The sequence below is a fragment of the Durio zibethinus genome, chromosome 5 (genome assembly GCF_047325235.1).
Source record: "Durio zibethinus cultivar Kanyao isolate XHJ-2024 chromosome 5, ASM4732523v1, whole genome shotgun sequence".
In the NCBI taxonomy this organism is placed as follows: Eukaryota; Viridiplantae; Streptophyta; class Magnoliopsida; order Malvales; family Malvaceae; genus Durio; species Durio zibethinus.
The window spans coordinates 1850050-1876116 of NC_143166.1; the positions used below are offsets into that span (position 1 = coordinate 1850050).

The following is a 26067-nucleotide window of genomic DNA, read 5'->3' on the forward strand; positions in this document are numbered from 1 at the left end:
TTTTAGTGCAACATGTCGACGAAGAATGTGGGTTAGACATATTTGCCTTAGCCATATACGGAATGGTGATATTTCCAAAGGTGCTAGGTTATATTGAACTAGCAGTGATTGACTTCTTTGAAAGTATGATTAATGACTGTAATCCTTCAACGATAGTATTAACAGAGACTATCAGATCTTTGAGTTACTGTATTTGAAATAGAGGGCATTTTATAGGTTGTATACAGTTATTGTACCTATGGATGAAAGCCACTTCGAATGAAAAAAAGGTACTTTCTTGAAGCTTTATATCCATAATCGAGCTTTGATCAAGGAATTTTACGAAAGTAGATGGTCAGAAGAAAAGTCTAAGAAAGAGTGGGAAACTTTATTACAAAAACTGACAAGCACTAAAGTAAGATGGTTGGTCTCATGGATTAATCGTGAACCTATGCTATATCAATATGGAGATAACACTGTGGTTCCACTACTGGGTTTATGAGGAGTAACAAGTCATACACCACTTCTAGTGAAAAGGTAGTTTAGGGTAAAATAGTTCATTCCCATGACGTATGAGCTTTATCAATCAGATTTTTCTTACAGTGGGCCAAAAGCATTTCAGAGGATGAATGAGATGATTAAGGCATGGAAAAACCCTCGTAGAATGAGTCCTAGACCATTCATTGATAAAGTCACTCAAGGGTACTTAGTTTGGAGAGCGAGACGAAGATAAGAAATGGTATTCGCTTATGAAAGCTTTCAATCGCCAATAAAAGAAAAGTTTGAAGAGACACCATCAGAATTGGAGCTTGCGACAAAAGAATTTAAGTCTGAAAAAGATAAGTTAAAGTAAGAAATCCAAAAGCTTCGAGAGAAAAAAGATCAATGAAAAGATAAAGCTAAAAAACATTAAGTCAAAGTTTGCAAGATTGCTATGGAACGTGACATAGCTGTTAAAGACTTATCAGAGTTACATTATGAACATAAGAGGTTGTGTGTGAGGGTACAAGCCAAAGAGATAACAATTATTAAGTTGACTGAAGAGAATGCGTGATTGAAATAAAAATAAGCTAAATTGGAAGAAAAAAGCATCCAAGTACAGATAGAGAATAACATGTTGAACAACTACCTAAGTAGGTTGAGACAGCAGTTGAATGAATAAGAAGACTACATTGCATTGGTTAGAGAGCATAGAGAGTTATCATATCGAGTTTGGTGTGGTAAAAGAGAGAACTTAGGAAGATAAAAGTACATTGAGCACTTAACGACCCAAATTTGTAAAAGGGTATGTAAGGCAAGAGAGATGGTAGAATAGGCAGAGGCATTGAAGCAAGTGGTAGCTTAGTAAGAGAACATGGGCAACGTCTCCTAAACTTCATCGAGGAAGCTAGAGCCCAGTATAAACAGATCAAACAATTTTATGGTTATAACTCTAGGATGATAAACTCTATGTAAATGAAAGTTCTTTGAAATAAATGAAATCTTTTGGTTGAGCACTATCTTAAGGTAAATGTTCTTTGCACACATGCATTTTCATTCATTGCATCCTCATTCATTACATTTAACAAAGTAACCATGAGATAGTCATATAAACTTGCTAATTCTAAGATATGGTATTCAAGATTCAAGGATAGCTCTATCCAGCAAGAACCCCGTCCACTGATATAACACAAGAGTCAGAGCTAGACAAATGAAGCAAGAAAAATCTCATCGATTTGAAAAATTAGAAAAAGCATAGGAAAAGATTGAGAATGAGTTGAGCAAGATTCTGGATGCTCTCAATAAGCTAAACAAGTGAAAATGAAGAGAAAAAAAATAAGCCAACAAGGCCCCCCATCACAAGAAGTGACTGACCCTTTATATCTTTCAGGTTTTGATCCACAACAAGCCCAGTCCACACAGGATATACCACCACAGTAGTTCACATATCTTGTATACCCTTGAAATGCCATCAGTTTCAAGCCCAGCGCATTACCATAGCTATGTAAATCTTGTCTTTATTGAAAAGGTAATAGAATCGATCCATGTTCCTGACCTAGATGACTTGAGATATAGGGAGAAAGAAAAGGAAAATGTGGTGGAATCTTAGGAAGGTTCAAAAATTAGTATGTTTGAGCAAATGTTACGGGCTATAGAAAGAATTAGATTTTATGGTGCTATCAATGCTGCTAGGTTTTGCTTAGTCCCAGATGTAGTTATTCCACCAAAGTTCAATGTACCAAAATTTGAGAAGTATGATGGTATGAAGTGCCCAAAAACTCATATCACCATGTACTATCGGAAGATGGTAGCCCATGTCTATAATGAAAAGCTATTAATGCATGTTTTTCAAGATAGCCTTACAGGCTCTGCTACCAGGTGGTATGTCCAGCTGGACAAAACCCATATCCATTATTGGAGCGATATGGTCCATGACTTCATCAATCAATATCGACATATTATGGATTTGGCTCCTGATTGTTTGTCTTTATAGAACCTAGAGAAAAAAACAAATGAGTCTTTTAAAGAATACACCCAGAGATGAAGAGATATAGCTTCTCAGGTGTAACCTCTTCTGACTGATAAAGAGACTACAATGCTATTTGTTAGCACTTTGAAATCTTTCTATTATGAAAAGATGATAGAAAATGCAACCAAAAATTTCGTTGACATGGTGATTTCAAGAAAAATTATTGAGAGTGCCATCAAGAATGACAAGTTGAAAGGATTCGAAGCATCCAACAAAAGAGCCCCAAAGAAGAAAGAGACTAAAGTTCAAGCTGTGAGCTTTGATAGACAATAATTCAGAGGTTATTAACCCTACTCACTATAAGAATACCTTCCATATTACCCTTCTGTGAATAACACTTCCCCTTACTCATACCAACCAATCCTACAATCCTCTTATTCCCAAACATATTAACCTTTTTTTAGGCCTCAAAACACCATATACAGTCCTAACACTCAACTACCTTAAGACCTTAAACCCGGCTAGCTAGCCCAATAGGTGGTTCACCAGAGCAACGAACTACTCGTGAAAAGTCTGTATTTGACCCAATTCCCATGACTTATATAGAATTATGTCGTGAGCTTTACAACAGTCATCCAATTACTTCTAGCAAATTAAAGCCACTCAAAATGCCTTACCCTAAATGGTATGATCCCATAGCCCATTGTGACTATCACTATGAAATTATTGGTCATTCCACTGAAAGTTACACTGCCTTAAAACACACAGTGCAATGACTAATCAAGGATGGAATGATTAGCTTTGATACAAGAGGGGTAACTGTACCAAACGTTAGTGACAATCCTTTGCCTAATAATAACGTAATGCCTTGAATTATAAATAGAAGTGTCATGTGAAGAGAAAAGTTACAGATATTAAGACTCCTCCCAGTTAGCTGTTTGATGTTTTATGAAAAGCTAACATGATACAACCAGTAATTTCTGTTTCACAGAAAATGTGCAAATAGGGCAGTTGTAAACACCTAATTTGGTCCAAGCCCGAATCAATTGGGCCTGGTCCAAATAGGTAAGCCTATTTGTATTTGTATTTGTATTTTTTTAATTTTTTATTACTATTATTATTTATTAATATATATATTTTAATTATTTAACTATTAACATATTTTATTATTTATCTATTAATACATATATATTTATTATTTATCTATTCATATATTATTATTTATCTATTAATATATATTTTTATCTATTATTATTACTATTATTACTATTGTTATTATTATTTTTTCTTGACTTTATGTTTTTCTTGATTGATTTTCGACTGGAATTAGGATTAGAAAAAATTAGAATTTTACCGTGAATTTGGGATTCAATCAGAGTCTGGATTGGATTCAGAGATTGAATCCTAATCCAAGATGGAATTGGGATTGATCAGAAACTCTTCTGATCAATCCTAGTTTCTGATCAATCTCTATAAATAGGTCCATAAATCACACAGAAAACACACAGAAGAGAACATAAAGAAAACAGAGGCAAAAAAAAATTCGAAGGTAGCTCTAGAATTTTTAGGAAAATTTTTAGAGATTTTAGCATTTTTTTTTTGGAAAATTTCTAGAAAATTTCCAGATTTCGATGAATTTTTTGACAAAACTTAAATTTTTTGACGAAGTTTCTTATGATCTTTGAAGTTTTTGGCATATTTTTTTCAGATTTCGGTAGAATATTCAACTGAAATCTAGAATTGTTTGGAGAGAAAAAGGAGAAAAAAAGGGAACTGAGAGAAAAAGGGAAGGGAAATCTGAAAAAAAATCGAGTTTCAGCTTTATATACCCTCTCCAACACGACGTCATTTTTGCATTAGTAAACCTAGAGGATCGACGCGTTTTGCCAAGATCCGACCCGACCCATAGCGCACCCGAACCAATGACCCGCTTCTCCACCTGGGTTCCAATCGAGCCGAGCCGTTTCCTACTGAGATGCACATTTAAGCCGATTTTGTCTCTCAAGCCGAGCCGAATCCAAGTCCAGTCGAGCCGTTTCAAAGTTTTTTTAAAATTTTTATTTATTTATTTATTTATTTATTATAATTATTGTAATTATTATAATTATTATTAATTTAGAATTATTTGGTATTCCTTAATTTTAATATTATTTTTTTTCTCTTTTTTTTCAATAATTTTTTTCTAAAAAAATAGAAATTACAAAAAAATATTTTTTTAAGGGAAAGTTGAAAGTATCAATTTTCTTGAAAAATAAAAGGTTTTAAAAATATATTTTTTTTAAAAAAAGTTAAAAGTATCAATTTTTCTTAAAAATAAAATTTTCAAAAAAAAATATTTTAGGGAAATTTCCCATGAAAGTAAAATTTTCAAACATATTTTTGAGGAAAAGTTGAAAGTATCAATTTTTCTCAGAATTAGAATTTCAAAAATTTAAAAAAAAAATCATGTTTAGGAAAAGTTGGAGTACTAATTTTTTTAAAAAATAAAAATTATCAAGAAAAATGTTTTAAGGAAAAGTTGAAAGTATCAATTTTCCTTATACAAAAGCAATGAATTTTCTTTTTTTAAATAAAAGAAAAAGGATTTGCATCAAAAGTTGAATCATTATTCCTTTTTTTATCTCATTTCTTCTTTTCTTTTCTTGAAAATTTTAAATGTTAAATAATCCTACAATGGAGTATCTGAAAATGAAACAATAGTTTTATTGTATACTCTTGAGGTGAGAGGATTTTCTTAATTTTTTGTCAAAAGTATTGAAGTTAATTAAGAATAATTTTCAATAATTAATTACTTGGTAAAATTTTTAAGGTTTATTGGATAACACGAATTTAAGCTGGTACCATCTTTCGATGGGCATTGTGAGGATGCTATAAGCTTCCTCACACGTAACTGAACTCCCGAACTTTATTCTGGTTAGTAGACTTGAACCTATTCTTTTAAAGACCCTTAGTTAAGTTTAGGTGTTCCTTGAAAGGATAAATTTGTAGGTGACCAATCGCACCTAAACAAAAAAGATTGGTGGTGACTCCTTAAGTTAATGTCTAGTGATAGATCCTCAGATCTAAACGTTATGACAATAACAAATCAATATAAACTTAGTGGTAAACTATCAAGAACTCATTGCTAAATTAGTTATAATGTGAATGATAATAACAGAAATTAATGATAATTTAATATAAAATCAATATTAACTTAGAAGTAAATTTTCATTAATTTAGTAATAAATTATTGATAATTTAATAGTAAATTATTTATAATTTAATGGTAAATTAATGATAAGTGTTAACTTAATAGTAAATTATAGTTTATGAACTTAGTGGAAACTTCTAAATAGAAAAATCAACCTAGAAAAAAATTAGATATTTATTTTTATTAAACTTCATTTTAAAATTTGTGTTATATTTATTTACTTTAAAAAATAAATTTAAAATTTCAATTTAATTTAGTATTACGATGATTTTTTCAATTTCATTACTAAAAACAAATATTTAATTATTTAATTATATTATAATTATAATATCGTTAAGAATCACTTGCAAAGCACATGTCACGAAAACTAATACTTCCAAAATATAATCTAATTTATATAATCGGCTCACAAGATTCTATAAATGACAAGAAGAATGCAAGAAAATTTTGAGTTCTAACACTTTTTTCTGATTAAATTTTATTATAAAAAAATGCTCCAAATGAAGCCAAAAGCCGGCTTCTAAAGCATCAGTAAATCTTATATAAAAGAATGAATTAATGTTTAGTACATAAAAACATCTGAATTCATTGCTAAGAGACGAAAATGAATTCCACAGCAAAGCTTTTAATCCTTCTCACAAGTTTTCTGTGCCTGTTTCTCATCATAACTCTATTCAAAATCCTTCACAAATATTGGTGGATACCTTTCCGCATACAGTACGCACTGAGTTTACAGGGAATCAAAGGACCTCCTTGTGAATTCATCCATGGAAACAACAAAGCATCTGTCCAATTGAGAAAAGAAGCATTAAGCAAACCTATGGCTGCCTTGACTCATGATATATTTCCCAGGATGCTGCCTCAGTTTTAGTCCTGGATCAACATCTATGGTGAGATAATTCCGAAGTTTTTCACTTGGAATTTGTTTCTAACTTCAAATAAAAAATGAACCCTTTCTTTTGTTCTTTTTTTAGGGAAGAATCATCTTACCTGGGAGAGAAATCAGCTCAACTGGTAATTTCAGAACCAGAACTAGTCAAAGAGGTTCTTAAAAAAATTGAAGGATCTTTTCCGAAAAAGAAGGCTGAAAACTTTATCTATGAGATACTCGGGGACGGGCTTGTGTCAACCGAAGGTGAAAAATGGGCCAGGCAAAGGAAGTTGGCAAATCATGCTTTTCATGGGGAGAGCTTAAAAGTAAAACTTCGAAAGTCTATTTTGTACTGACATTAAGAGTTATGAATTAGTTTCTTACAAAATGGATGGTTGTGTTTGGCAGAACATAAATCCAGCAATAATTGCAGCCGTTGAGACAATGCTAGAGAAGTGGAAAGGCCAGGAAGGGAAAGAGATCGAAGTGTTTGAACAATTCGGGTTACTGACTTCAAAAGTTATATCTAGAACAGCTTTTGGTACCTGTTACTTGTAAGGGGAGAAGATTTTTCAAATGTTGATTAAATTATCAATACTTGCTAGCAGAAATTTTCATAAATCTCGGATTCCGGGCATCAGGTAAGTTAATTTGTAACCTTCTAATCTCACATAGACATTATAAAGATATGCTATGATATATGCATAGATTTAAATCCATAATGCTTTGTGAGATAGAATCACAGAATCTTCGAGTCAAATTGAATAATATCTCCCTTAGGTACCGTCTTTACATTATTAGTCTAGACTCAAGAGTTTGTCCCTGATTTCCAATAGAGAGGAAATACTAGAAGTCACTTGAGTGCAAAATCTGAAATATGATCCAAAAGGACTTATTTCCTCCTTTTCTCCATGTATATGGCTTATACCTTTGTTTGCTTTTGCAGCAAGATTTGGAAAACTACTGATGAAATAGAATCAGAAAAGCTTGCTAAAGGAATACATGAATGTGTGATGGAAAATGGTTAAGAAAAGGGAAGAGAAAATACTGACTGGCGCAGCTGACAGTTTCGGCAGTGATTTTCTAGGATCACTTGTAAATGCTTTCCATGATTCGGATGAGAAAAACAGGCTCTCCGTAGAAGACTTGGTAGATGAGTGCAAAACATTCTACTTTGCTGGACAAGAAACCACTAATTCCTTGCTTGCATGGACAGTCCTTCTTTTAGCAATCCGTACAGATTGTCAAGAGAAAGCAAGACGAGAAGTGATCCAGGTATTTGGTGACAAAAATCCTCATTCTGAAGGCATTTCCAAACTAAAAACTGTAAGCAAAACTGCAATCTCTGACCATTTCAATAGTGCAGATGAACATGATCATCAACGAAACCCTGAGGTTGTATCCTCCTGTATCTGCCATGTCTAGAAACGTTTCAAGAGACGTTCAATTGGGAAAGCTCATTATTCCTGTTAATATGGAGGTTATGGTCCCAATCACAGCACTTCACCATGACCCTCAACTATGGGGTGATGATGTGCATCTTTTCAAAGCAGAGAGATTCGCAGAAGGTATTGCGAAAGCTACCAAATACAATGCGGCTGCATTCATTCCCTTCTCATTGGGACCTCGATCTTGCGTGGGTATGGGCTTTGCAATCACAGAAACAAAGACTGCTCTCTCAATGATCCTACAACGCTACATCATTACTCTCTCCCCAGCCTATATTCATGCGCCATTTCCTCAACCTATGGTTCAGCCAAAACATGGACTTCAAGTAATGCTTCATTCTCTACAGAGTGATGCCTAAAGTTTTTAATGCAATAACTGCTTCTATTAGTGTCTAAGATGGTAAAATATTCATAGTAAGTGAGAAACAGTTTTAAATAATGGTGTGATCAATGTACAACACACAGTTCTTACCAGCCATTTTTGGCTCCTGATTGTGTATCAATTCAAGTTTTTAAATTGGGTGATCCTTGACTTGCTGTCAAAGCCTTTCAGCTTTAAATAATTTGTTTCTCTTTTCCATAGTTGTTGGCTGCTTACTGGTGCAGGGAACCGGGTAACTGGTGGATTTGTCGACTACTGTATCCAGAATGCCAGTTGCAGTAAGAAGGAAAAGCAAAAAACTTGGAGGTTATTTGATCACCACGAAGCTGCAAAAGGATTTCTGGCTCTTGGCTTAAACAAAACGGTATTATTTTTTTAATTAGCCTTCAACTCTTTTCAACAAAGGGGATTCTAATCTTACTCCAGAATAAATGTGATTTTCCTAGTGTTATGGTTTGTAAATAATACTTTTAAAGTAAAAGGAAAAAGTGGGTTTGGTGTGTGAATGAAAAAGTTTGCGTTGTGTCATTATTCATGGCCCTGGATTATGTCTAAGGAAAGACAATTGGGTCCCTTGACCCCTTTAGGATCTCTTCCGGATGCTACAGTGGCCTAAAAGAAGCACATGGTTTTACAACTTTTGTTTTTTTGGAACTCATACCTGAATCTGCAAAACTCCATAACTGTATCTTGCATGGTTGTACTTGCACTAATTTGGCCTTTTGACAAGGCTTCAGCTTGAATCTTGCACCTTTTTTTTTATCAGTTGTTTTACAATATAAGTGCTTTCAATCTGATTAACTGGTAATTTTTGTGTGATATTGCCATGTCTGTAGACCAACTCATTCAAAAAGGCCATTTCAAAGTGGGGATATAATTGATCACCAAATCAACCTTGTATACTAGAATGTTCATGATATAAATGATAAAGATTTCTAGAAATCTGAATTCAAATTTTAGCATATTCAAATATCAAAAAGAAAATCTCATTTAAAAAAAATTATTGATCAAGATCCTCTATGAAACTACATCAAATTTGCAAAATTAAAGTTCACATATTCTTTGATCTTTTCTACATTTCAAAAGAATAAGCCATTTTGTTTTCAAGCATTTAAAGTTTTTCTAATATTTTATAGTATTAATTTTTTTTTTTCTTTACATTGTGATGTTATAAACTATTAAACACAATATTGAAATATTTCTTAAAATTAAAGTACAAATAGCCTATTTCATGTTAAATTAAATATGAATATTTGTTTTGAAATGAAAGAACTGAAATAGTATAAAAAAAAAGGGAGATATATAAGCATCTGCATGAGAACTAAGTAAGAACATCTAATTCTTTTTCTTTTTCTTTTTCTTCTTCTCTGCCTTCTTAATAGTAAGAATGTAGAAAGAATTGAATTCACTAATTTTTTTGGCCAATCAATTCACTAATTCAAGCTATATTTACATTTTTTATATACACGACTAGCAGTAGGGGTGCAAGAAACAAGAGGCAAATTGTATATATTTCTTATGATTCTATCAGCTATAACATTGTCATTATTTAAAATTTTCAAGTAGAAGATTAATTACCATAAAAGAACATTTGCTTTAAATTTTGTAAGTAGGATAAATATTAATGTTCTATGAAAATGAATGAATGAATCAATGTGGTTTAGTCATCAATTACTTACACGTAAGGATTTAAATGAAATATATATCTTATCATGAAGTAATGGTTCATAATTTTTTTTTCAATATATTACTTAGGTAAGTTATGTTAAAAAATTTTATTTCCAAATTTAATTAAACTTGTCCCTTGTTTGCAACCCCTTACCCTCTTTCAAGCCACAACAAGAAAAAAAATTCTAAGAATTCGAAAAAAAAAATTCAAAAGAGACTTTAATCAATTTTCTATTCTTTGCCTAAGCTTTGGATTAAAAGAAAATGTTTGAACAACAATACAAATCATTTTCTATCAATTCATCCAAATTTTTATTTCATTGTCTTAGTATAAATTAAGTACAAAGCATTAAAATTTTCTTCAGTTATACATATTTTGCAATGTATGTTATAACAAATTTGATTTTTTCTAATTGTTAGTAAATAAGAAAAAAAGTAGGTTAAAATAAATAAATATGACAATATATAATTAAATAAGTAAATTAATTACTAAGAAATAGATGCCTACCTTTCAATATATTAAAATAAATATTTTTATCGTTTACTTAATTGTGATTAAGATGGGTACCTTTTATGTGAATTTTTTTAATCAAGTTATTTGATTAAAATGTATTTTAATTTAAACATTTTAAATATCTTGTTCTCTTACCACAATAATTCTATAATTCCAAATTGTTAAATATGTTCCTTTGCACCAGAATCTCTTATTAACTTCAGTTGTTTAGGGTAGGCCTAACAATCTCAAATACAATATGATGATACAATATGAAAATAACACGAATAAAAGATACGAAGTTGACATGATTTAAAATTTTAGCAAAAACCATAATAGGTTTAACAAAACAAAAATATATATATTTCATGTTTTTGTATCAATGCGAACTATAATATATAATTTTTGTATAAAACGTGATATAAATATATGAATTATCAGTATTTTAAATAATATGAATATACGAATTGTCAAATCTAGTTTAGCTGAATTTTTTATAATTGTTTTTAATCATAATTGCAATTAATATCAATTTTTTGCTAAATTAATATCAGTTTTTTTACAAAACTACGTTTTATTTAGTAATTTAACAAAATTTCAAAATTTTAATACGATTTCTAAAAATTGCAATCACAATAGTATATTTTACAACCCTAAAAATAATATTGGTTTTTCATTCTTCAAGTCATCATGGTATTACAGTTTTCGGTGACTGCTATTTCTGTTTTTTTCAAGTCACTTTAATTTGCTATTGTTTGAACTTTTTTTCCTTAATAAGTGGTTGTTGCATTTGGCTTTTTTTTTTTGTCATTTTATGGAATTGGTTTTCATGCCATTGATTATAGCTTGGGTTTTGTGAAATTAGAATTGCCTTTGCCTTTTCCTACTTTTATTCATTGGCTACAGGTTGACTAAATACTTTATTGATTCTGGATTACTCACCTGTGTAATTGACTTGTTTATTTCAGTTGTTGCGAATTGATTAGTTTATTGGCTTGTTATAGGTTGATTAGTGTATTGGCTTTGAATTGTTTTTTTTCATGGCTTTCTCAGAATCATCATAGCCTATTACAATAAAATTAGATGGAACAAACTACACTTATGGGTCTTATTTGATGCGAAACTTTTTTAAAGGAAAAAGACTTTGAAAATATGTTACAGGTGATAAAAAATGTCCGAGAGCTCTTGACAAATTAGAAAATTTTGTATCTAAATATGAACAATAGGAGATTAACAATAGCAAAATTGTTACTTGGATTGCTAATATTGTTGCTCCTTTAATTAGTATGCAACACGAGGAATTTGAAATTACTAAGGAAGTTTGGGATTTTCTTGAAAAACATGATATTCAAACTAATTTTGCTCGAAGATATAAACTTGAGATGGATCTTATTACTTTGAAACAGAGAAAAGGACAATCAATTTCTAATTTTTATTCTAAAATGTCGATTATTTAGGATCAATTAAATTTTATAGAACCTAAATGGACTATTGATGCATAATTATATTACTATATAAAGAAGGAAGTTATCTTGCATAATTCATAATGGCACCTTAAGATAATTTGAAGTCCATTCATGCTTCTATTCTACATTGTGTCCCTTCTTCTTTTGTTGATGTTGTTTTGTCAGAAATGGTGGCCAAAAAAACTAGGAAAGGGATCCTCAATCAATCCAAAGGAAAGGATGATACTGTTTTAGTAGTTGCTGTACGTCCAAAAAATTTTACCTTTAATTTAGTTGGCTGATTTCAACAAAAGGATTTTTCTAAAATTGAATGTTACTACCGTCATAAATTAGAACATACAAAGCATAATTACCCATAATTGAAAAAAAATTTTGGCTTGTATAAAATGGGGTGAGTTGCTATTGTGATGTCATCTATAGAAACTTTTAATGTTAACTTTCACTCCACTGTAGGTCAAACTCAAAAGAATATTCAATAGGTTTTTTCTAGTATGAGTAACAACTCTATGGATAATAATTCTTTTACATCTGCATTGTCAAGTACTATAAGTACTAATTCTAATGATTGGATCATTAATTCTAGAGATTTTAATCATATGATTTTTGATAATTCTATCTTTGACTCTTTAAGTCATATTACCTGTTCACCTTCTATTTATATTGCTAATGATTCAAATATTTTTAGTACTCACGTTAGCTCTGTTTCATGTTATCAAAATGTTTCTTTTGATATTGTTCTTTTGGTTCCATCACTTTCCATGATTTGCTATCTGTTGGTCAATTATGTGATCAAGGTCTTAATGTCATTTTTCACTCTTATGGTTGTGTGGTGCAAGATTCCTTGATAGGGAAATTGTTGGGACAGGGCATAAAATTGGAAGATTATTTGTTTTAGAAAACTTACATGTGTCATATCATCCTTTTAGTCAATTTGATCATTATTTTGTGTGAAAATCCTTATTAGTTTTTGGTGTTCAAAAGTTTTAATATTTTTCACTTTGGCATTGTAAATTAGGACATGTTTCTTGCTTTAAACTTCAATATTTGGTATCTAGTGGTAAGTTTGGTTAAGTTAAGTAAAAAAACGTCCAATAATTGTATCAGTTGTAAATAGCAAAATAGTTTGCTTTACCTTTCAATAAAAGTGAATCAATTTTTTTTATTTTTTTTTATCTCGTTCATTCTAATGTACAGGGCCTATCTCATTTACCTACTATGGGGGGTTCTTGATATTATGTTATTTTTATTGATGATTATTTGAGGTACACTTTGATTTATTTGTTTCAGCATTATTCATATTTACTTGAAATTTATCAAGATTTTTCTACCATGATCAAAATACAGCTTTCTAAAATAATTAAATGTTTTTATGCTGATTTTACTAGAGAATATCAATCAAGTAATTTAAAAAGTTTATTGTTTCTCAAGGTAGTCTTCTTAAGTCATCTTGTACTGATAAATCATAACAGAATGGTGTTGTTGAAAGAAAACATCATCATATCATGGAAACCACTAGAGCCTTGCTGTTATCTTCATTGATTCCTAAGAAATATTAAAAGGAAATTGCACTTACTTCAGTTTGTGTTAGAAAACGTATTCCTTCTTCTATCATTGGTGAATTTTCTACTTTTAAACGTTTATATAACAATACTCCTAATTATTTTGAGCTTCATTTGGTTCTACATATTTTGTTTCATTTCTTAAAGTTTAGTGTGATAAATTATCTTAAAAAACTACAATTTGTGTGTTTTTAGGGTATGGTATTGGACAAAAAGGATATTGTTGCTATGATCCTATTGCATGAAAGCTTAGTGTTTCTCAACATGTTACTTTTTGGGAAAATATTTTGATGTATTCATTGCCTCATTTTCAGATCTATTAATGATCTTCATGAGCCTTTTATCTTTTTTGATCTTTTTGTTGATTTAAATAACTTTAATCAATCTTCTCATATGTCCATAGTTCTCCAACTCCTCAGCAAATTCATCCAAATGAAGCTTGTCCCATCACAAGCTCTACCATAAGCAATCTTGCATTACTACTGTCAAATTCGTTAGAACCGTCTATCCCATAACTTAGACATTCAACATATGAGCGAATTCTTTCATAAAGTTATCATTATTTTCATTGTTTTCTATCTACAATTCTTTCTATTATTGAACCTAAATCTTATTGTGAAGTAAGTTCTAATCCTCTTTAGTAAGCAGCTATAAAGAAGAATTAGATGCCTTAGAGAAAACTCATACTTAGGATCTTATTGATTTACCTCTTGAAAAATCTATAGTGGGTTGTAAGTGGGTGTACAAGGTAAAGACTAAATCAGATAGGCATATCGAGAGATATAAAGCTAGGTTGGTTGCAAAATAATTTACACAAGAATATGGTATTGACTATGAAGAAACCTTTGCTCTTGTAGCTCGAATGACTTCTATTTGAACTCTTATAGCTATTGCTTCTATTTGAGGATGGGCTTTATCACAAATGGATGTAAAAAATGCTTTGTTGAATAGAGATCTTCGTGAAGAAGTTTATATGAATAGTTTTGGAAAGACTTGGAGTTCAATTTATTGAAAAGGAAAGATTACACAAAGAATAAATTTTGAAAAGAAATCCTAGATTCAATTGAATTAATTTCTCCCAAATTGAAGGGATTCAATTCCTGTATAAAAGACCTTAAATCTAAGATCAAAAAGGGAGCATTAAAGTAATTCACTTCAAGATCAAACAAAAATCATTGGCAAGAGAGAAAATTTAAGTAAAGTTTTAAACCAATAAGGAAGAAGCAATCAAGCAAAAAAATTTACAAGAAGGTCCAGTTTGAGTTTTTAGAAAGAAGACTAAGATTTATAGTATGAAGCATCAGTTTTTGAAAGGTGAAAAATTATTGAAACTTGTGATTCATTGAGGTAATATTTGCTTTCTTTGTTTTGTGATTTTTGCATAACTTTTATAATATTTAATTGCTTACTCTTATTTTTATATTTATTTGCATGGTTTATATATTTTTATTTGCTTGATTATATATTTAATTATATATTTATTTGCATAGTTTATATATTTTTATTTGTATGATTATATATTTAATTGCATGTTTATTTGTATAATTATTAATATTATTATTTGTATGATTATATATTTAATTATATGTTTATTTGCATGATTTACATTGTTAATTGCATGATTATTAATTTATTTATTTGTGTGATTATATGATTATTAATATATTTATTTCCATAGTTATTTGTTATTATTATTGTATGATTTTATATTTGTTGCATGATGTGATATTATATATATTATCGCAAGATTAATATTATATTTGAATGATATTTAATTGCATGTTTCTATATTTATTGTGTGCATAATTGCATGATTATACACAATTACTAATATATTTGTGTGATTATTTTTTATTACATGATTATATATTTGCTTGAATGGTTATTAATATATTTGTATGGTATTTTATATTATTGCATGATAATATATTTGTATGATATTATATATTTACATTATTGTTATTATTGCATGATAATTAACATATTTGCATGACATTCTTGCATGAATATTTTAGTATGATCTAGGCATGATATTATTACGTGATATTGGGTATGATTTATAATATATTTATATGATAATTTTTGCATGGTATGATTTAATATTTATTGCATGATTACTTGATATTTTTGATAGAATTTTTGTATCACCATGTTTGTAAATAAATAAAAAGATTGGAATTGTTTGATTTGTATGATAAAATCATCTTTGATTAAGGTTTAATTTAGATAGCACATAATTAATTTGGTACTAATTTTGAGTGTAAAAGGGTGCTAATACTTTCCTCGCACGTACCCGACTCTTGAACCTTAGTTTTATTGATGTAGACCAAAACCTATTCTTTTTATGGACCTTTAGCTTAGGCTTAGGATAACCTTAAAAAGGATAGATTCACATAGGTGGCCAATCACACCTAGGTAAAAACAGATCGGTAACGACTCCATGATTTTTGTGTCTAATTGGTAGTTTTCTCAAACTAAACATTATGACAGTTTGGTAACTCCACTAGAGACATTAGAGAGTCAAGCCATTAGTGTTGTCTTAAGCCTTACTTTGATAGTTTTTATTATGTAATTATTTATATGGACTAACTTATTTGTTTGTGAATTCTCATTTGTTTGTTTTGTAGATATTATCTTTTTATTCACACCTATTTATTTGATTATTCAGCATGTCCTTTTACACACTACACTTGCATTCATGCATAAGCTCTATACTTAGGCTTCATCCTTAATTAGGATGGAGCAAGTACCTACACTTTCTTGAGATAATAACCTTCATATGAACTAACAAAAACTCTCACTCAAATTAAACCATTTCCATTTTAGCCTATAATGATAGGCAAAGATTGGGATGTCTTACTAGTTTATAATGGATAATGATGTAGGGAACAGTTTGGTAGCCTTTAGATTGTTAAGTCTTTGAACTCAGCATGTACATGAACTCTAAGGATTCAAACCTAAGCTAAAGCCCTACCCTCTCTTTACTTAGAAAAAACATAAATATGACACATGATGGGACATTTATTATTCTTGTAAGTTTATGTTATTATTTGTATATATTTTTGCATACTAATCTTTTATGTTTTGTTATTATTTACATATATTATATTATGTTAACTAACCTTTTTTTTCTTCACTTTATTGTACATGCATAGATCATTAGATTTATATAAGGAGTGTTTGTCACAAAACAATCTTAACAAAAAGAATCTTAATTATATCCATAAAGAGCTTATCAAAGTTCCCTATGTGCCTGAGAATAAAGCCCAGGGAAGCTCAACTTAAAGGAGGTGATTATTTCCCAGCCAATTATGCAACTACTCTATTTGCCAAAATACATCTCAATCTTAAAAAAGTTAGTATTTGGAACCAATGGAGTGTTAATGCCAAAGAGACTTTCCAAAAGAAGTTTGGGGACCTTGCATTACTTCTTTCAATCCTTGTTGATGATCAGCTTATTAGGGTCATGGTTCAATTTTAGGAACCTTGATATCATTGCTTTATGTTGAATGAGGTTGACATGGTGCCAACTATTGAAGAATATTCAACTCTCATTCACTTGGATCTTTCCAATCCTAATAAGGTATATTGGAAAAATAAAAAGACTAGTTACCAAAAAAAGCTACTCAAATGATGGCCATAGATATCCAAACTGTTGATAATTGGGTAAAAGGAAAAAAGTGAAAGTGTTGGTATTCCTTGGTCTATTGTTAGTGACTTTATATCCAAATATTTAAGCATTGAAAGAGGAATGGATTTGATGGCATTGGCTTTATATAGGATGATGGTATTTCCAAAAGTAATTGGTTTTATTAATGTTGCAATGGTGGATTTCTTTGATCAATTTGGTTACCAAATCAACCATATTCCCTTAATTTTGGCTGACACTATTAGATCTTTAAATTATAGCTGCTGAAATGGAAAGGGTCATTTTACTCTATATGCCCAATTGTTAACCATTTGGATGAAAAATCATATAAAAAATAATGGTGGTAAATTTCACAGGCCCTATTTCACTTCAAGCACTCCTATTAAAGAATTTTGTGAAAATCTTACATAAAAGTCCAAGGAAGCATGGATCTTATTTTTATGTAAGCTCGTTAGCTAAAATGTGATATAGAGAGCTGTTTCGATGCCTTATAGACCAATGTTGCATGGTTGTGAAGATAAGCTTTGGGTTTCTCTCTTAGGCCTTTTGGGTGCAGTGAGTTATTCTCCCGTCATGGTACAAAGCTATCAACAATTTATCCTAGCCACTTCTAGACTTAGTAAAATGGAGCTCTCATATATTGAAACTGATGCCTTCATAAAGGTAGCCAAAATCTTGCAAACTTTGAATTTTGCCTCTAAAGGAAGATAGAAAGAGTTGCTTAAATGAAGTTACCCTTGAGTACTTTGTGTGGCACATTGCTTTCCTTAATGAAATGTAAAGCCAATATCAACAAATTAGAGATTTCTTTCCATAATAAATTTTAGACTTTTCATAGATGCAATATTAGATTTAGTTGGAAATAACTTTCAATTCAATAAAAATTTTCTTTGTTAAAAATTATTATGTGGAAAATCCTCTTTATTGCATTCATGCATTCATGCATTCATATATAAACATCTCTCCAAAGTGCATTATAATAAATTATCCCAATTCTTAAAAATTATGAAAAATCAAGATTCAAGTATAGCTCAATCTTCAAATAATCTAAGTGCTACAACACTAGATATCAAGCAATAATCATGGAAGAAGAATACACTCTTCAACTCCAAAAGCTAAAGAAAGCACAAGAAGAACTGAAAAGGCAGTTGGAAACTATTACCAAATTGTTGAAAAACATTAGCAAGATGAGGAAAGTGATGGAAGAGGTGGTAATACAAAATGAGACTAATCCATTATATCCTTTAATTTTGGCCTATATTCAGCACATATATCCTAAAGGGCCTAGCACCAAATGCCATTTACTACAAGTTATCTTTATATGTAGACTGAGATGATGACACCTGCTACTCATGCTCTCATTTCCCTTATTCTTAACGTCAAGACATCTAATCCTACACAAGATTCAAATCTTAATGATCTCAAGGAATAAGAAAACCTGAAGATAAGGTCTGTTGAATTAAAAAAAGTTCTGGTTCTCAAAAGATAGACCTCATAGAAAAAGGCTTAGAGCCATTAAAGAAATAGAATTTTATGGGCCAATAGATGCTGTAGACACCCAATTTGGTCCAGGCCTGGTCCAAATGGGTAAGTCTATATATATATTTTTTATTTTTATTTTTTGTATTTTACATTTTTATTTTATTTTATTTTTATTTTTTGTATTTTACATTTTTATTTTATTTTTATTTTTATTATTATTATTTTATATATGTATATATATTTTTTTCTTTTCTTTTATTATTTTTTTTATCTTAGGTATTTATGTATTTATTAATATGTATATATCTTTATTATTTTTTTTCTTTTTTTTGTTAATATTTATGTAATTATCTGTTATTTAATTTTAATTTATCTGTTAATTTTTTTATTTATCTGATTTATTTTTGTTTAATTTTTTTTATTTTTTTTATTTATCTGGCTGGAAATTGGATTGGGATTCAATCATAAGAGTCCAGATTGGATTCAAAAATTGAATCCCCGTCCAAAAAAGAATAGGGATTGATCAGAAACTCTTCAGATCAATCCCTATAAATAGATATAGAACACAGAAGCAAATGACACAGAAAAAAAAACAGTGAGCAAAGCTACTGATTTGAGAGAAAAGGGGCGTATAGAAGGCTAAGAAAATGTTTAGAAGTGTTCAATGAATTAGCAGAAATTTTTTGAAGATTTTTGGCGATTTTTTTTTCTGGGAATTTCTGGAAAATTTCAGATTTCGGTTGAATTTTCTAACAAAAGTTACATTTTTCGACGAAAATTCCAGCCAACTTTGAAGTTTTCGGTGAGCTGCCCAGTTTTCGATGAAGGATCCCAAAAACTAACCAACTTTTCGACCAACTTTCGACCAACTTTCGGTGAAAAACTCAGATTCCGATGAAATTTTCTAGAATTCGATGAATATTCAACCGAAGTTCTTCGACCGTTTAGAGAGAAACGAGAGAAAAAAAGAAAAAGAGAGAGAGAGGGGAGAAGCTTTCTGCCAAAAAACAGAGGGAAGAGTCTTATATACCCTCTCAAAACGACGTCGTTTTTGCCTTAAGTGACCCAGAGGATCTGTGCGTTTTACCGAGATCCGACCTGACCCGAGCGTCAACCTGCTTTCTGACCCGCGCGTGTCTCCCCCCTCCGAGCCGATAGTCGAGTTGAGCCGGGGTCCCAAGCTGCTTCTCCGAGCCGTTTCTCTTCCTTGAGCCGAGCTGAACTGAGCCGTACTCCGAGCTGCTTCAGGTTTTTTTTTTTGAATTTTTTTTATTTATTTGTTATTTGTTTATTTTTTTATTTATTAGATTAGGTTTATTAAATATTCTTTTTATCTTTATTTTATTTTTATTTTTGTTTTACTCTTCTTTATTTTTTTTATTTTTATTTATTTTCACTTTTATTAAAAATCAAAAAAATATTTTTAGGGAAGAGTTGAAAGTATCAATTTTTCTTAAAAATAAAATTTCAAAAAAAAGGGTTTTTGAGGAAAGGTTGAAAGTATCAATTTTCTTTAAAAATAAATTCCAAAAAATATTTTTGGGAAAAAGTTGAAAGTATCAATTTTCTTTGAAAATAAAATTTCAAAAAAAGGGTTTTTGTGGAAAAGTTGAAAGCATCAATTTTCCTTAAAAATAAATTCCAAAAAATATTTTTGGAGAAAAGTTGAAAGTATCAATTTTCCTTAAAAAATAAATTTCAAAAAATCAATTTTTGAGGAAAAGTTGAAAGTATCAATTTTCCTTAAAAATAAATCTTTAAAAAAATATTTTTGGGAAAAAGTTGAAAGTATCAATTTTCTCTGCACAAAAACAATCATTTTTTTTCTTTTTATTTAATGTTAAATAATCCGACGATGGAACCTCTGCAAGTGAAACAATAGTTTTCTTGCATACTCCTGAGGTGAGAGAATTTTCTCAATTTTTTGCTAAAAGTATTAGAGTCAATTGAGAATAATTTCCAATAATTAATTACTTGATAAAATTTTAAGGCTCATTGGATGACACAAATTTAAGCTGGTACCATCTCTTGATGGCGTTGTGAGGGTGCTATAACCTTCCTCACACGTAACCGAACTCCCGAACCCTATTATGGTTAGTAGATCTGAACCTATTATTTTAGGGACCCTTAAACTTAGGTGTTCCCTGAAAGGACAAATTCTTTAGGTGACCAATCGCACCTAGATAAAAAAATATTGATGGCGACTCCCTTAAGTCAATGTCTACCGATAGATCTCCGGATCTAGACGTTATGACAGCTTGGCGACTCCGCTGGGGACTTTGAGAGTCAGGCTAGCAAATAATCTGTGTTATCCAAAAGCCTAATAAAATTGAACCTTTTTGTATATATGTGTTATTATTCATTCATGTTTATTTACTTTGTTAATTATGTCATTCATATGCATGTGCATAACATGAGCTCTACACCCGAGCTCCATCCCTCTAGGAGGGAGTAAAGTACCTATTGCTTTCGTGAGGTCTAATGCCTCCGCAGTGGCTAGCGAAATACTGCCACTCAAATTGAACCTTTTCCGCTTGTAGCCTGTAATGGCTGAGGATTAAGGTGCCTTACTAGTCTGTGATGGACAAGGATGTAAGGAACAATTTGAAGACCTTTAGACTTTGACCTTAAAATCGCATATAGTGAACCTTAAGAGTGCCTAAACCTAGGATAGAGCCCTTTCTACCCAATGATAAATATACCCTGAAATTAAGACACAAAAAGGGTGTTTATCTAATCATTTTAATTGTTTAACTTTGTGTATCATTTTCATTATCATATGTAATATTATACATCAGCATCACTTTCATTTCATCCATAAAACTAACTATGTTGTTTGTCTGATTGTATGCATATGCATTATTTTCATGATCATGTTTTAACACAATCATTTGCATCTATTTCATACTAGATTTCATTCAGAAAAATATACATTTCATTCGTGCATCAAAGCATCATACATAAAGCATAGCATAACATTTCTAATCATAAGTATGGTACTCAAGGTCTAAGGATAGCTCCATCTAGCGAGAACCTTACCCATTGATACAACACAAGATTCAGAGCAAGACAAATGGAGCAGAAAAATTCTCATAGATTTGAAAAGATAGAAAAAGCACAAGAGAAGATTGAAAGTGAGCTCAGCAAGATTCTGAAGGCTCTTAATAACATGAATAAAGGAAAAATAGTTGAAAAAAATACAAGCCAACAAGTTCCCTCGCTGCAAGAAGTGGCTGACCCTTTATATCCTCTAAGTTTTGGCCCACCTCAAGCCCAGTCTGTTCAAGATGTTCCACCACAACACTTCGCATATCCAATATATCCTAGAATGCCATCAGCTTCTAACCCAGGGCAGTATAATAGCTACGTAAATCCTATCTTCACTGAAAAGGCAGCAGAACCAATTCCTGATCTAGATGATTTAAAGGAGAAGGAGAAAAAAAAGATAAGAGTGGAAGTTCAGGAAAGCTCCAAGATTAGTATGCTAAAGCAAATGCTATGGGCTGTGAAAGGATTTAGCTTTTATGGGTCAGTAGATGCTACTGGGCTCTGCCTAGTCTCTGATGTGGTTATTCCCCATAAGTTCAAAGTACCAAAATTTAAAAAATATGATGGTACAAAGTGTCCCAGAACTCACATCACCATGTATTGTCAGAAGATGGCAGCTTATGCTCATGATGAAAAACTCTTAATGCATGTCTTTTAAGATAGCCTTACAGGCTCAGTGGCCAGATAGTATGTTCAGCAGGACAAAACTAGTATTCGCTCTTGGAGCGATATGACACATGACTTCATCAGTCAATATCGACATATTATCGATTTGGCCCCTGATCGTTTGTCTTTACAGAATCTAGAGAAAAAGGTAAATGAGTTTTTTAAAGAGTATGCCCAGAGGTAGAGGGATGTTGCTTCTCAAGTACAACCTCCTCTGATTGAGAAAAAAACTACAGTGTTATTTGTCAGCACTTTAAAGTCTCCTTATTATGAAAAGATGATAGGGAATGCAACAAAGAATTTTGCTGACATGGTGATCTCTGGAAAAATTATTGAAAGTGCCATTAAAAATGGTAAGTTGAAAGAAAGAAAAACCAAGAAGGAATCAGAAAAGAAAGAAGCTCAAGTTCAAGCTGTGAGCTTTGATAGACAATAATTCAGGGGTTATCAACCCTATCCATCCCAAGGTTACTCTCCATACTATCCTGCTGTGAATAATGCCTCATCCTACCCATACCAGCTAGCTCCACAACCACCTTATTCATCCACATATCGATCAATTTTTAACCCTCAAGATCTTACATATAGCCTTAACATTCAAGCTCCTGTAAGAACCCAAATTTGCCCTATTAACCCAACAAGTGGTTCATGAGAACAACGGACTACTCGAGAAAAACCTGTATTTGATCCAATCCCTATGACTTATACAAACTTATATCGAGAACTTTATAATAGCCATTTGATTACCCCCAGCCATGTGGAACCGCTTAAACCATCCTATCCAAAGTGGTATGATCCTACAGCCCGCTGCGATTACCATTATGGAATTACTGGCTATTCTACTAAAAATTACACTACTTTAAAGCATAAGGTACAATGGTTGATCAATGATGGAATGGTAAGTTTTGATCAGGAAAAAGTACCAACACCTAATGTTAGCGTACTGAGTGAAAGTCAAGAACAGAAGGGATCCGGAGAGTCACAATGAATTGAGAGGCAAGATGTCAATAGAGATTCTTCACCTGATCATATAGGGGGATAATTTTTAAGAATGGAGATAAGGCTGGTTGAAGGTTTTTTTTTTGTCATTTTAAGATTTCTTTTCGAGTAATGTTAGATTTCTTTTTTTGCAATATGATTTCACTTGTTATCATCTTAATAAAGGCAAGTTAATGCATTTCATTACATTTTTCTCTTTCACTTGACCATTACTCCATGCTCTGTTACCTTTCATAACTTTATACTCCCATTTTTAAATTTCAGATGATGAATATTTAGACAATGATAACAATAATTTTGAGATTTAATTTTGAGAACTCATCCATATTAATATGAGGAGATGATTTGAGCAAAAAAAAAAGGGTAAGCCATTACCAAAGGTGAAAGATATGTAATCTTTTATACAGGATCATGAGCTTTGTTCAATAGATGATGTTTAAGAAAAGTATTCACAATTGAGATGAAAAATGGCCATCTTTCTTTTACCATTTGAAAAACCATTTATTGCTACCCCTTTGAGCCTATTATGATTTATTTTTCGGAGGAACCCCAATCAATGATCACCCTCTACACCTGGGGGCAATTTTTGAAAAAAATCACAAAAGGTCTCAAAAATAAAAAAAATAAAAAAAATAAATGCCACACATGACTTGGGGCAAGGTAATGAGAATTCTTTGTGTGAAAAAAGAAAAAGTAGTGAAACGATGTGGGGCAAAATGCCAAGTTATATCAAATGATCCTTTGGTTTTGAACCTTGTTAATACATGTTTTGAGCCTATTATATCCATTTTTTTTATGACCCTTCACATTGGCCTACATTACAACCTTGAAAAGTTCATTTGAATCAAGTGTGAATACTCAACTTGAATGATCATATGTTGAGCGAAGGTATACTCATGATAAAGCAATGGAATCATGCTACATTACTTTAAAGTTTGATGTATGAAAGATATTAACAATGGATGAAAAATGAGAAAAAATGATGAAAAAAAAAGAAAAAAAAAGAATGAATGAATGAAAAAATGAGAAAACTCAAATTGAAAACCTGAAAGGGTGATTTTGGTAGAGGAAGATCCAGGTCAAATGGTTCACATGAATGAAAGATCAAAGACATTTGAAGATCCCTCAAAGACTGGGGCAAAGTTCGCCAAGCTCAAGATAACTTTAACAGTAAATGGAATGAGTTTTTAAAAAAGGAATTCTAGATTAATGTTGAGAATTGTCTGAATATTCATCATTTGGACATACCATTCATCCCAATGACATGTATCTAATTTATTTCCTTTCCCATTTGTTTTGTACCGAAATAGATCTTCATTGATTATCTTTACCATAATTCACCTTGTGTTCTTTTATTGTTACACCCCTAGAATGAATTGAGAAAATACTTGATTGCATTGTATTTGTCAAGATTTGAAATGATAATGAATGAATGAATATGTGTTTTAAAGAGTCTTGCATTCATTTGAAAAGAAATCTAAGATGATGGTGGTAACAAAATGAAAAAATGGTAGAAACTTAAAAGAGATGATTTGAAAGGATATATGATGCCACCAAATGGAGAATATGATGAGGCAAATCTTGAAAAGTGGTATAACCAAGTGATGAGTACAAGGATGAATTGGTCGATATGACTTGCAAGTTATGATTGAATGATGAAAATAATCAGTGGACAAAGTTTGTTTTGGAATGGTTAATACTGATACACCCATGAGTAATGACCCAGTGATGGTGGATGAAACTTGTTTTAAAATTTGTTAGTGCTGAAAAATTCATTGAATGATGGTCAAGTGATGATCCATTGATGAAGCTTATTCCAAAGTATTGAGAAACTGAACAAGGAAGAATGTGAGTGGAAAAGATAATTGAGAGCTACACTGGTTCGATCTTAGAAGAACAGTGTAATTGGATCTCTGAAGAATCAAAAGGCTTGATGCCCAAGGAAAAAGCTTGAAAAACTTGAGTACCATACATTGAATAGGAATTAATTGGCCAACATTTGCATAACATGCATTGAAATTCATGCACATTGCATAGCATACACTATTGTCAAGAAAGTATAGTGTATAAATTCAAGAAGCAAGGGTGTTCCAACATCCCACATAAAGAAGATAGATATGAAGATATTTTTGAGAAGAAACTTGTCAGGTAAGTTCATAATCCTTGAAATAGGATCTTTTTTGGTATCAGGGTTGATTTATAAGACCTTTGGGCATAATCTCCTTAAATTCCTTCAAACACAACTTTTAACTCCTTTGGACATGAGATTCATGGAGCAATTTACTTTTTCAAAGTCATGGTGCCTCTGTTTAGAGGAGCAATTTACCTTTTCAAAGTCGTGGTGCCTCTGTTTAGAGGAGCAATTTATTTTTCAAAATTTCGTTGCCTCTGTTTAGAGGAGTAATTTACTTTCCTAAAGTCGTGGTGTCTCTGTTTAAAGGAGCAATTTACTTTTCAAAGTCATGATGCCTCTGTTTAGAGGAGCAATTTATTTTTCAAAGTTGTTGAGCTTCTGATTAGAGGAGCCATTTATGTTTTTCAAAGTCGTTGAGCCTCTGCTTAGAAGAGCTTTGGTCAAAAAAACAAAAAGCAAAAAAAAAAAAAACAAAAAAACAAAAACAAAAAAATAAAAAATGAAGATGTTGAGTTGAGTTGAGTCTTGATTGGGTGTCTACGTCTTTGCGTAATTTCTGTTTCACAGAAAATATAAAAAGAGGG

At 31.1% G+C, this 26067-nt stretch overlaps 1 protein-coding gene and 2 pseudogenes across 1 annotated transcript; all 3 read left to right on the forward strand.

The window, feature by feature from the left end:
* LOC149518648 (receptor-like protein kinase FERONIA) overlaps window positions 1-26067 on the forward strand; it is a 51083-nt pseudogene that overhangs the window by 11950 nt on the left and 13066 nt on the right.
* Window positions 1334-7257, forward strand: LOC149518649 (cytochrome P450 CYP749A22-like; annotated as a pseudogene).
* On the forward strand, window positions 7488-8884 carry LOC111281890 (cytochrome P450 CYP749A22-like). The gene is made up of 2 exons (XM_089761451.1): window positions 7488-7815; window positions 7856-8884. The coding sequence occupies exons 1-2, from the start codon at window positions 7510-7512 to the stop codon at window positions 8294-8296; spliced, it is 747 nt and encodes a 248-aa protein (XP_089617577.1). The 5' UTR covers window positions 7488-7509; the 3' UTR covers window positions 8297-8884.